Genomic DNA, 13,049 nt, shown 5'->3' on the forward strand with positions numbered 1-13,049 from the left:
GCAACAGTGGGGAGAGCTGGGGGGGAAGGGTGTCTGTGGTTGTCTGTGATTGGCTCAAGAGCCACATAGAGCAGTCTACTCTGCGTAGTTCATGCTGGCAAGGGCATTTGGGCTGAGGACAAGCAGGAGAGCACCTGGCAGGTGGCTCAGGGACCCAGGCCTTGGAGCTGCCAGCTGCGACTGCATCCGGGGTGGGTGGAAGGGAAGGCGTGTCTGTGTGTTCCAGGCCTGGAAGGCTTGGCCACGGTGGCTCTGCTTGGCTGCTGCCCCATGGGTCTCCATCTATGACACATGTTCTGTTGTCCAACAAGTACTATATGCCCCCAGTGGTGGCGGTGTACCTTGGGCCTGCCTGGTGCTACTTTTGGCATTTCCAGGGCTTTTAGTTAGATGTTGACCAACAAAATGAGCCAGAGAAGAGATTCCCATCCCACAGACAGCTGGTGACTTGGTCTCTGTAGATGTCAGCGACTCTCGGAGAGCAGAGGTGACCCTTTGTGACAGTGTACGTGACTGGCAGCAGAGACCCCTTGATGAGCAGGTGGTGAGTGTGTGCGCCACCTGGCCTGAAGGTGGCACAGGATGGGGGAGGGAGCATTGTGGTCCTTGCTGAGCCTGACCAGCAGGGCCTGGCCCAAGGGTCTCTTGCATAGCCAAGACTTGGGCACTGGGGACCCTCTAGCCCCTGCAGTTGAGAGTTAACTTTATGAGCTTGGGCAGATGTCCTTCCTGGTTTGTCCTTTTGGGAAATGAGATGAGGCCCTCCCTAGGGTGTCTGGTGCGTGATGTTTTGTTATCGCTTTTACGGATCTGCTGCATCTCTGAAAGTGGCTGTATGAGACTTGCATGGTGTGAGTGATAGGCTGGTCCTCTTCTTTCCGCCAGATGCTCATCACATCAAGGGAGGTAGCACTTTAATAGACATATGTCCTTCCTTCTGGAGATGGGCTTGAGAGGATGGAGCAGCTGGGGCAGATGGGTCTATGCCCCGAGCTTGAGATGCCCCCCAGTGACATTCCCCCAGGACACACTGTCCCGGGTGGTAGTGCAGGCCCTGAGACCCCCAAGTGCAGCAGGAGACCAGCTGCCCTTCCCAGAAGCTGATGTTGATTACTGGTCATGGTGGTCATGCGCTACTGTGGCTTCAGTGCGACCCTGCACTCTTGCTGTCTGAGAGTGCAGTTTCTGCCAGGGCTGCTCCCCACCCCCAACCTTGGTCCCTGGCACTTGGCTTTGAACAAGGTCTTAGCATGGAGTTTCTTCCTTGGGTTGGTTTATGTTGTCATTCACAGCTAGCCCTTGGCAATTCCAAGATAACAGGGCAGAGCCCTTCAGGAATCCCCCACCCTGGTTTCAGGAGTCCCCTGTCCCCAGCTCTGCAGTGACAGCTGGGAATGGGTGGGGGGGGGGGTCCTCTGGGCATCCCTCCCCACCACGCTGGCCCTTTCCCAGGTGTAGCGGGGAGAGAGTCCTGCCGCCTTTGCCGGGGTGGGGGCTGAATATCTCAGCTCTCAAGGCCTAGCTCTGCTGCAAGACTGCAGGTGGGCTCTCGCCTCCCGGGCCTTCACAGGCCTGCCCTGGGCCTGGCATGAACCCATTCCTTTGCTGGCAGAGGTGGGGATAGGGCCAGGAGAGTCCTTAGAGTCAGCTTGGGAACTCTGGGCCTGCCCGGAGGTAAGCGCCTGGCTGTGAGCTCGCTGAGCTCAGGGTGCTGAGCCCTGCTAAGTTCAGAGAGGAGTGTCTGTGTGTGTGTGTGGTGGGGGGGAGTGGGCAGTGATGGGATTGGGGTGGGGAAGATGGGGATTTCCCTTCACACTCCCTTTCTGTGTGTGTGTGTTTGGGTGCAATACATGTGATTTTTATGAACAACCTGAAAATAAAATTCACGATAATAAAAAATAAAAATGGCACAATGGCTTACCCCTTCCGTGCACATCCCAACGCTGTTCACGAACAGCATCCACGAACGTTAATGTCATAGCCCTTGGGTCTCCTTCACCTGCAGGCAGTTCTGTGTTACTTCCCCAGTTGTGCTTAGAGTACTTGTCATACCGTTCCCTGTCTGTCCCATGGGTCCAGTCAAGTTCACGTGGTGCAGTTGTTCATTGTGTCTTCCTGATCCTTTAATAAAATAACCGGTTCTCCCCCACTACTCCCCACTCTCGCTTTGCATTAGCATCTTTTTAGGGTGCAGGCTTGTGTCCTGGCCAGTGTTCCCCGTCTGTCTTGTCCTCGTGGTGTTGTTGGATTCTCCCCCACAACCCCCTTTGTGCTGTGTGATGGAGGATGGGGCAGGGGTGTGACTGATCCAGCACAGGACATTCTAGGGCAGTTAGCACGTAGAGGATGTTAAGCCGTTGGCACTCTGCCATGCCAGACAGGTTGTTTTCATTGGCTGCAGATAGAAGTTGTACATTTCTCTGAGGAGTTTTACATGCACTTGGCTGCAGGAGGCAGCAAGCTGGGGAGCAGGGAGTTTGCCCCCCTTCCCTACCCACCTTCCTTGAAAGCTCTGGGCTGGGCAGTAGCCTCGGCTCCTTTCTGCCCGTGACCAGCTGGTTTCTCCCAGCTCCCCCACCTCTTCCATTGTAAGAGGATCACAGCAGAAATCGTTAGTGATTGTCATCGAGGTAATGCGGGCACCTGGGAAGGCAGCAGCGAAGCGTGCTGCAGGTGCTGCAGGCAGGGGTTGGAAGCCTGATGCACCCTTGCCTCCCTGAGGCCCGAAAGGGCGGGTCCTGCTGCTCCCGGCTTCCGTGGCAGAGTCCTTCAGATCTCATAGTGCTGTTGGATCAGCTTCCGGCTTCCCTGCTTTGCTCCTTCAGCTCCAGTTCTTCTAGACAGGCTTCCCCTCAGAGCCGTGAACTTCCTGTTTCCTGACATCACTGCCGCTCAGGAGGCACATTGGGTGCCCTGGTGGCATGTGGGTGGGAGGGAGTTAGTCCTCTGTCCCTTGTCTTTGGTGGGTCCCGCACGTTCCCAGAGGGTCTTCCTTGCTCAGGGTCCTCCTCCCCGTGGTGCTTGCCCCCTTTCCTGTCCTTGCCAGCAGGTGGCTGCCCTAGCACGAGCAGAGACTGCTTGTCGCCATGTCCCAGGAGGAAGCTCTCGTCTGCCTCCCTTCCCTTTCCAAATTTTTTGGAGTTTTGTGACCATTTGTCTTAACTCCAGTATTTTAAGGAATATGTTCACATCTTTAGCCTTACTTTCATGCTAACCCACTGAAGACCCTTACTTGATAAGCATTATTTCCATGGAGCCTGATTTGTTGAGATAATTGGCAATCAGTGAAATTTGTGTGTGCAGGCACCTAAGCATGGTCAAAGGATAGGACATCGCTATACCTCCAGTGTTGCCCTGGGCTCCACTGTACCTGGCTGGATCCTTAAGTTGCAAAGCATCTTCAGCCACCAAATCCTTGACTTGGAGAACTTGCTCCCATCCATGTTCGACAGGCAGGCTCCCAAAAGGAAAAGGTGGATACCAGAGGGGCCTGGGTATAATTTGAGACCTCCATGAGATCGCAGCAGCCGTGAGCATGTAACCACCCTTGTCCAGTGTATAAACTGAAAGTGAGGGCCTTGGGAGAAGTGAAGGCCTTGCAGGCCTTGGGGAGCTGGGTAGATGTTAAGAAAAGTGCAAGTTGAGCCTGGAGTAGCTTGTGCCACAAAGCTAGGAACTTGCTTTAAGACAGGCAGGCAGAGGGGAAGGCCTGCGAAAAGAGTAGGAATTGGCTTGGACAGACAAGTTCCAGAGAATTTACTTATTGGTCCTTGGTAGCTTTTGTTTGTTTGTTTAAGATTTATTTGTTTTTATTGGAAAGTCAGATTTACAGAGAGAAAGCTCTTCTGTCCACTGGTTCACTCCCGAAATGGCTGCAATGGCCGGAGCTGAACTAATTTGAAGCCGGGAGCTTCCTCCAGGTCTCCCTGCGTGCAGAGTCCCAAGGCTTTGGGCCGTTCTCTACTGCTTTCCCAGGCCACAGACAGGGAACTGGAAGTGCGTGCAGAGTCCCAAGGCTTTGGGCCGTTCTCTACTGCTTTCCCAGGCCACAGACAGGGAGCTGGAAGGGAAGTGGAGCAACTGGGACACAAACTGGTACCTATATGGGATCCTGGTGCTTGCAAGACGAGGACTTTAACCACTACGCCACTGCACTGGGCCCAAAGGAAAGCTCTTTACAGAGGAGCTGAAAAATGGATGGAATGTTAGAGTTGGAAAAACACAACAGTATCAGCCTGTTGTGCCAACGCAGCATCCACACGAGCCAGGGTTGCTGAACCAGCCGAGGTTCCTGAGTCAGCCATGGTTCCCATGCAGGCTGAGGTGCCCGAGCCAGCTTGTACCTTCCCTGCACAGGGGAGGGGGCTCCTTTGTGATGGCTGCTGCAGTGGCCACTCCCTCGGGGTGACACCCGAACAGTTTCTCTGCCAAAAAAATGCCTAGTCTGGCCCTAAACATGGCACTGGATAACTGAACGCAATCTATGGCTCCCCATGGGAAGCGAGGAGGAGATGTGGTGTACTTTTAAAAACAATTTGAAGAGTGTAAGAATGGCTTGATCACACTGTTAAATCAACATTGCTGTTCTTGCCTGTGACAAGGGGAAGGTGCAGTTGCAGGAGAGCAGGCTGCTTCTGGGGATGCCTGCTGAAGTGTTGGGCTGACAGAGACACACTTGCGGCTACTGCTGGAAATTCCGGGAAAACATACTTACAAAGTAGGCTTATTTTGGTGCAAAAGTCTTGAAATCCATGCATGCTTTTTCTATACTGTACATTTCTTAAGAAATGTATTTATTTGGGAGAGTTGGAGGGAGAGACAGCAATCTTCCATCTGTTGGGTCATTTTCCAAATGGCCTCAGTGGCTGCCGTGGGGAGGGTTGAGGCCAGGAGCTTCTTCCTGCTCTCCGCATGGGTCCCCAAGCACTTGGAAGCTGGGCTTAAAGTGGAGCAGCCTAGACTCTTAATGGATGGCCTTATAGGATGCTGATGTCATGGGCAGTGGCTTAATCCACTCTGCCACAGCATTGGTCCCCTCATGCATCTTTTGAAGAGCTCTCAGATACATGGATTTCAGAACTTTCTGTACCAAGACAAGCGGCTGCCACAATTGTGTTTTCTGTAACCTCTTTGGAGCCCCCTTGTATCGTAGGTAACGTGGCAGGCTGATGGTTTGCGTTTCCCTAAATGCACTTAAGATGAACACTCCCAGTGACAGATTCAGCAACGAAACTGTAGTTAATGATTTTCATACTGTACGAAGTTGGTTGCGGTAGCTCTGCACTGTGCATGCCCCACTGTGTGAGTGCGTTTTAAAAATCTCTGTTGTATTCTCTTTCCTGAAAGAGTTTACTTCTGGTCAGAGAGCTTTGCCGTCTTCTGGTGCTTTACATGGAGCCTGAAACCTGTTGGTGGCTTTGCTCCATGGCACCTCAGCATGGTCTGGGGTTCTCTGGACCTTCCACGTGCCGACTCCTCTAGGCTGCTCGTCATCCAAATGGTGTCCTCTGCCAGATTTGCCGGGGAGTCGGCATGGCAGACAATACCTCTAGTTCCTAGTCTGCCGAAATCCCTCTGGTAGGACACTGGTAGATAGTTCCATAGCCTTGTTGTGGATTTGTGGCCTGTAGGATGTAATGGGAATGGAGTAGCGGCCCACCTCCTGTTGTTAGGGGGATCTGGCCGTGAGGATGGGACAGGTGCTGGGCAAGGGGTGGGGCACGGGGTGCCTGCACGCAGGGAATGCAGCTGCCAAGACAGCAGTGGAGCTCCGCAAGAGCCTGCAGAGCCTGGCCTGGGCTGCCAGTCCTCAGAGGCAGCGCCAATGTGCCAAGGCAGAGTGCCCGTGCTTGAGCCATGCCACCCTGCCCCTTGGGCCACGCTCTGGGGTTTGGTTCCTACAGAATAGCTTCAGGTTCTGGGCTCCTGTCCTCATCCTGTCCTTTCCTCCACTGTAAATGTGCTGCGAGTCTCTGGAGCTCCCAGACTGGCTGATGGGCTAGCTCCTATGGAGCTGCAGCGTCCTGCCTCCTTCTCCTGCGGCTGTAGTGCGTGTCCTCTTCCCAACACGGAAGCCCTGCAAGGCCTTGCATCGTCCTTCCCAGCTTAGCACTGCACCTGTGTCATGCACATCTCAAAGAAATGGTTTCCAGGGCCAGAGTGGGAGATCTCCGTGCCTCCCGCACTGCTCATGGTGGGGCTCCAGTGTCCCCAGCTGGGGTTCTCTTGCTCTGGGACCAGATGAACTTCTGACTCCTGCCCTATTTCTTCTTGGCAAGCCACAGGGGGACACATTGCAAATCCAGGAAGCTCTTGGAAGAGGTGACTTGAGTGCCAGTTAGAAGCTGAACCTGGGCAGTGGTGGTGATGAGAGAAGGTGTGTGGAGGGCAGGTGGGAAGAGGCTGGGAACAAGGCTCAGGTTTCCTTGGCAGCAGGCCTGAGAGGGAGGCCCTCAGGCAAGATTCTGAGTAAAGTAGAGGCCTGCTGGGTGCAGGTTAGAGCCTTGCCCCCCAGGGCGTAGCCTGACATGGGGCCAGGAGTGACGGAGCCCCCTTACAGCAAGGATGCTTGTTTGTGCTTGGCTCTAGTAGCACGTGTGACTGCCCACCCCATCCCCTCAAGCATGCAGGACGTCTTACACACTGCAGCTACATTTTTGGTGGAGAAAGACATGGGGTGGAGGCGGAGCAGCCGTGCCTTAGGCTCCTGGCGACCTGTTGTTTTTAGCCACTGGGTGCTAAAAGCAAGCCTGTGATCCAGTAACACTTTTACCTACAAAAGCAGGTGACAATTGGCGCGTTTCCTCATTGTCCCCAACCGACCCATAGGCCAGCGCATAATTGACCCAGGGGAAGCTCCCCTGGAGTATGGACACGTACTCTCATTGCAGGCCAGCCACTGGTCTGTGCTTCACTCACGCATCCCGTGGGAGTAGCTGGGGCAGTGTTGTGCACAGCTCGAAGGCAACACCAGCGCCTGCGGGTGTGGCTCCTTGCACATCAGTCTGGGGCAGACTTTTTTTAGGGCCCAGCTGCTTGCCAACCTGCGAGCTACTTTGTAGCAGTGGCTGACAAGGTCTTTAGTCCAATTTAAGCTATGAAGTGCTTGCCTGAGAAGGGACACAATCAGGTGTCGCTGAGATTCGACTGACGAGTGGGACACCATGCTGACTGATGAGGTCTCCCTGTGCAGCTCACTGTTCAGTGCCCATGCCTTGGAAGCCTTTCTTGAACTCTGAATCCCTTGGGACACAGGTGCTGGCTGGACCATGTGCGCTGGCGTCCTTGCCCTCTGGGGTGCTGTACTCTGCCCTTTGTGTGTGTGCTGGAAGATTGGTGCTGAAGGAGTATTTCTGTAAAAGTTGTCCCCATTTTAGCTGAGCAACACCTTGGTTCTTGATGGCCCCTCAGGCAGGCCAGGCGGTAACTCCGTGGGTAGCAGAGGTCCCTGGGAGGGGCCGTAAGCTGGTGCTGGGTGGCCAGCCACTGCCTGCAAGCCAGTCGCCATCCTGGCAATTCTTGCATGATCAGCTGCAGCCAGGACAGCATCTCAGGTCCTGGTCCTTACTGCCTCAGCAGGCTGTGTGCAGCTCTGGACCTGCAAGGCAGCTGCCTGTGCTCAGCCCAGTGCCTGTTCCATTGTGGGTTGGACCTGCTGGCCCAGAGCTACAAGACCTGGGGTTTCTGTCTTGCTGGCCAGGTCACTGGCAAGGCTGCTTAGACCCTTTGAGAAAGATTTGAATGTTTGGGAATCCCTCCCTGGCTCTACAAACAGGAGCCTCAGATAAAAATAGGAGTGAAGTTTTTGCAGAAACCCATAAAGCCACAGTTCAGCAGAGCTGAAATACTGTGCTCACCCCACCCCTTTGAGATTGACATACTCACTTGAAAGCCAGAGTTACAGAAGGGTAGAGACAGAGAAGAAAATCTTCCATCCACTGGTTCACCTTGGGCCTTCCCCTGCTGGTTTCCCAGGTGCATTAGCGGGGAGCCGGATGGAAAATGGAACCGCTTGGACTTGAACCAGTGCTCGTATGGGATGGTAGCACTAGAGATGTGGCTTTACCTGCCACGCCATGGTGCCAGCCTCCTCTGTATTACAGCATTCATAAAGGCAGCATAAAACTTCTGAAAGGATTGAGCAGTGGCATTCAGTGTCTCTGGTTTTCGCTAGAGGCAGGAACCATGCTGTGGAATTGGCTACCCTCCTGGACCCTCTGGAAGTGTACCTGGACACTTCTGAGGATTTTTTTTTTCTTAATGATTATGCAGAATATTTAGTATGTGTGCCTGTTGTTTTGTAACTCGCAATTTTCTTTCTGTTTGAGAGACCTGGATCGTGAACATGGTGTTGATGCTCCTCTGTGACAGCTGGGGCAGATCCGAATCATCGAGGGGAGACAGACAGTGTGGGGTGCTAAGTGATGTGAATTTGAAAGGAAGGAGGAGGGGGCAGGTAACATAGCAAAGGCTAACGAAGGAGCCCCAGAGCTCAGCAGACAGAGGGGGTACCCCACCCCCAAGGGGAGCGGGCTGGTATACTGGGGGTGACCCTGACTGCTCCCTCCCCCACTGCCACTGCGTCCCAGAGTCAGTCTTGGGCTCAGCAGGAGGGAGGCCGGAGCTGAGTGGCGTGGTCTCGTAGACTGGGCTCTCTCCTACAGGTGTACCTGCATTTACCCATGTGCTGTGTGTCTGTAGAAAAGACTGTTAAGCTATCAAAAATAGTGAACTACCTCGGTAGTTCCCGATGCCGTGATCATGGTTTTGGTCTCATTTCTTTTAGGTTACCCCTGTTTCAGGCCAGTGCTTTTGCATTTTTGGCCCCTGCTCGAGCCATCCTGTCTTTAGATAAATGGAAATGTAACACCACAGGTAATTGCAGTTATTTCCACCTATGTCATGGGGGTCCTTTCCCGCAGGTGATCCAAGGGAGGCCAGACACGCCACCCTCCGCAGCGGGAAATCCTTGCTGGAATCGGGCACAAACCCACACACCGCTTAGAACTCCGATCTGCAGATCGTGTCTGTCTGCCTCTCTCTATCCGCCCGTTCATCCCTCCCCCACCCCCAGGACCAGTCAGGACCAGTCAGGACCAGTCAGGACCAGTCAGGACCAGTCAGGACCTCATCTCTCTATGCTAATGAGATTGCTAAAGGTGGGAATGGGATAGAAAAAGACTTGTGCCATTTTTCTGCCTCTCTTTCTCAGGATTTTTTTTTTTTATGGCCCTTCCCTCCCCCTGCTCTCCTGCGGCAGCATCCCTTCTCTGAACCATCTTTGCTTTGTAAGGACCTGGCTCCTGCGGTTTCCTGCAACAACTTCCATTCCCCTTCCTTAGCGATTGTAGGCATCCTTAAGGAACCGAAAAAAGGCAGGAATTTGAGAAACTCAGAGTCCGACTTGTGGTCCTCCCAGAAAGACACGTGGCCTTTGGTGGGTTCCAGAAGCCAAGTTGCCCGGCCTTCACCCCTTACCTTGCTCCTAGCAGTGACTCTGGGCCTGGGGATTTGGTGCAGGCACTGGAAAAGTCCCTGTGGTTTAGATCTAGGTCTTAAAACCTCAGTCCAGCGACCTTGCTGTGGGGTGCTGCGGTTAGCTGCTCGCAGAGGCTGGCTTTGGTGTGACACGTGGGGCCACTTCAGGCAGCTTTGACATGTCGGGGCGCCCTCAGGGCGCTGTGTGCGCTTGGTTCCATTAGCGTGGGGGCCCCCGTCAGTGGGCTCTGCTGAGCTGTTGGAGGTCGGATGGCAGGGTGGGCTGCTGACGGACACAGGAGGAACACTAAGACGGGGAGGGAGTTCTTAGAGGGCGAAGTGGAGTGTAGCCGGGCAGCCTCCATGTCACCCCAAGGAAACCTTGTCTTTGTTTTTGTTTTCAAGATGTTTCAGTTGTCAATGGGACCGCAGAGCTGCTACACACAGAACACATCTGGTATCCCCGGATCCGAGAGGTAAAGGTCACCCTGTCGTCTGTGCCAGCTGTGCCCAAGAATTGGCCATCCTTTTTTATTTATGTATTGATTTTAAAGTAAACCCCTCTTTTCATTTTCAACTGCTGGAAGCTTTACTTCTGCCATCCAACTACATTCAGGTCCCATCACTGTGGCAGTGCCTCGGCGGGCAGTTGGTGTTAGTCTGTGTGGTTGTGCAGGCCTGTCCACGGGCAGCGTAAGCAGGAGAGGTCAGCGTGCAGGGAAAGGAGAGTGGCCGCAGAGCCGTCTGCAGGTCCTGGCCTCAGGGTGGGCCTACATTTGTTGGGAGAAGCAAAGCTAAAATGTCCGCCCAAGTGTGTGATGCCTTACAGATGTGAAGGAGAGCCAGCCGCCCGTGGGCACCTGCAGTTACACCCATGTGCAACATCAGCACAGTGCCAGCCATGCTGCACCATAGGCAGGCTTGTGGCTGTCCAGCAGGGCCCGCTCCCCCAGCTGTGAAATCTCTTCCCACAGTATTTGCTGAGTGGAAATTCCGTGTGTATTGCGTGTCAGGGACAAGGGGAGCTGATTTGGTACCATGCCAATTCCCTTTAAAGAGAGAGAGAGGTTTATTCACGTGAAAGGCAGAGTGCTGGAGAGCGTGTGTATGCTGCTTCACGCCTCAGATGCCTGCAGCAGCCAGGGCTGTCACAGGCCACTGTCAGGGTACCGGGGCTGTCACCTGGGGCAGACCGGATCGGGAGCACCGTGAGCAGGACTTGAGCCAGACAGACTGCTGCAACCCCGACTCCTCAGTGTATATCTCTGCTGCGGCCTCAGCTCAGGGAAGTCCTACGCAGGTTTGCGCTGTGCCCGTCACGCCCCTCACTGGAGATTCCTGCAAGCTCCTGGGACTGCCCCGGCTGGGTTACACCCTCAGGATGAGAGCGTAGCTTGTCCTGGGGAATCTGCAGTCAGGGTGGCAGGTGACATGTGGAGTGTGGGCCTTACGCAGCTCGTGCTCACGTCTGCGCTGTCTCCCGTTGCAGATCCAGGGGGCCATCATCATGTCCTCACTGATAGAAGTGTTCATCGGCCTGCTTGGCCTGCCCGGGGCCTTGCTGCGCTACATTGGCCCGCTGACCATCACGCCCACGGTGGCCCTCATCGGCCTCTCTGGCTTCCAGGCGGCTGGGGAGAGAGCAGGAAAGCACTGGGGCATCGCCATGCTGTAAGTGTTGTGGGAGCTGGTGGGAAGCATGTGTCACCACTGTGGGCCAGCTTTCTGGAATATTCCTAAAGCGTCGTGAGACAACCTCTCTTTATTTCCCCTTTCTTTTTTTATTTTTATTTATTTATTTTTAAAATTTTTATTGGAAAGGCAGGTGTGCAGAGAGGAGGAGAGACAGAGAAAAAGATCTTCCGTCCAATGGTTCACTCCCCAAGTGACCGCAAAATGACTGGAGCTGAGCCAATCTGAAGCCAGGAGCCAGGAGCTTCTTCCGGGTCTCCCACGCAGGTTTAGGTTGTCCTCGGCTGCTTTCCCAGGCCACAAGCAGGAAGCTGGATAGGAAGCGGGGCTGCCGGGACATGAACCAGCACCCATATGGAATCCCAGTGCATGCAAGGCCTCACGGTGGCATGGAGGGGAGAATTGGCACCGATACGGCACATACAGAGTAAACAGAAGTAACAGATCTAGAGTGATCCTTTGAGAGGAAAACCAGTGTAGACAAGGTGTGGTACAGCTAAGCTCAGACAAGAGGGCCTGCAGACCCAGGGGAGCCCACACTACCTGCTCCCAAATGAACACACAACAAAAATGAAAAACGAAAACAGGTGGCTTCCCAGAAGAGCCGAATAGTGGCTCTGCCCACTGGGGTCATGATGTCTGGGTTCATGGCACCGGCCTCAGAGCTGGAGACGTCCACACCAACGCACAGGGCAGAGCCTGGAGCCGCCAGCCTGCGCTCTGCACTCTGCACTCGCCTTTCCGTAGGACACCTCCCAGTTTAAATGGGAAGAATCTTTGGCCTCTAGGTTCCTTGTCTGCGTTTCTTGTTTTTATTAGGAACTTGTGCAGCTGTGCTGCCGGTTGCTTACACCGGACCAGCCTGGAGCTGTGCTCAGTTCTTTCCTTTTCCCAGTCCTGTTTCCAGCTCCCTGTTCACAACCCCCGGCCTACATGCCTCTCTGGACCTTTGCGGCCACTCTCCCAGGCAGCACCATCGGCCCTTGTTCCCTCTTTCTTGGTGCCTTCCTGAGCATTCCTGATTTTTTTCCTTTAGGCCTCCACTACTCCTGCCTTTCAACGCCTTTTTCCTTTAGTGAAAAGACAGACAAGACGGAGAAGCAGATAAATAGAGCTCCCCCCACCTGCAGGTTCACTATCCAGAAGCCCAAAGCTGCCAAATCTGGGCCGAGACTAAAGCTGGAAGACCAGGAACTCGGTCCATCTACTTGAGCCATCACCACTTCCCTCCGCTGATCTGCATTAGCCAGAAGGTGGATTAGGGACCAGAGCTGGGACTGGGACCCAGGAGCTGTGACAGGGGATGTGGGACTCTTAAGCAAAATCTTAGCCTGTAGGCAAGACACATGCCCCGCTTCTGTCCCTTTGAGAGTCGGGCAGGACAGAAGCTATACTTCCTGGAAGCTTTTCAATGTTCTTGTTTCCTTGTACCTCTGTCCCTGAGATGGGTCTGTTGGCAGCTCTCAGGGCAGCACTCAGCATCCTGTCCCTTGCAGAATCCAGGTGGGAATGATCCTGGATCACTCACACAGCTTCCCTGCTGTCTGCAGATGCCAGACCTGCTAGGCTCTCCCTGCTGTATTCATTTTTTTTTAAAAAAAGATTTACTATTATTGGAAAGCCGGATATACAGAGAGGAGGAGAGACGGAAAGGAAGATCTTCCATCCGATGATTCACTCCCCAAGTGAGCTGCAATGGGCCGGTGCTGTGCCGATCCGAAGCCAGGAACCTAGAACCTCTTCCTCCAGGTTTCCCATGCAGGTGCAGGGTCCCAAAGCTTTGGGCCGTCCTCGACTGCTTTCCCAGGCCACAAGCAGGGAGCTGGATGAGAGGTGGAGCTGCTGGGATTAGAACTGGCACCCATATGGGATCCCGGGGC

The 13,049-nt window shown here is 54.1% G+C and overlaps 1 protein-coding gene across 2 annotated transcripts in view; it reads left to right on the forward strand.

The window, feature by feature from the left end:
* SLC23A2 (solute carrier family 23 member 2) overlaps nt 1-13,049 on the forward strand; it is a 55,663-nt gene that overhangs the window by 17,893 nt on the left and 24,721 nt on the right. The window contains exons 5-7 of one of the 2 annotated variants that reach the window (XM_004593340.3): nt 8,786-8,874; nt 9,883-9,953; nt 10,967-11,148. In XM_004593340.3, the coding sequence (XP_004593397.2) occupies nt 8,786-8,874; nt 9,883-9,953; nt 10,967-11,148 (342 nt within the window). The remainder of the gene's footprint in view (nt 1-8,785; nt 8,875-9,882; nt 9,954-10,966; nt 11,149-13,049) is intronic. The other variant, XR_009247448.1, reaches the window with a different exon arrangement.

The sequence above is a fragment of the Ochotona princeps genome, chromosome 22 (assembly GCF_030435755.1).
Source record: "Ochotona princeps isolate mOchPri1 chromosome 22, mOchPri1.hap1, whole genome shotgun sequence".
Classification (NCBI taxonomy): Eukaryota; Metazoa; Chordata; class Mammalia; order Lagomorpha; family Ochotonidae; genus Ochotona; species Ochotona princeps.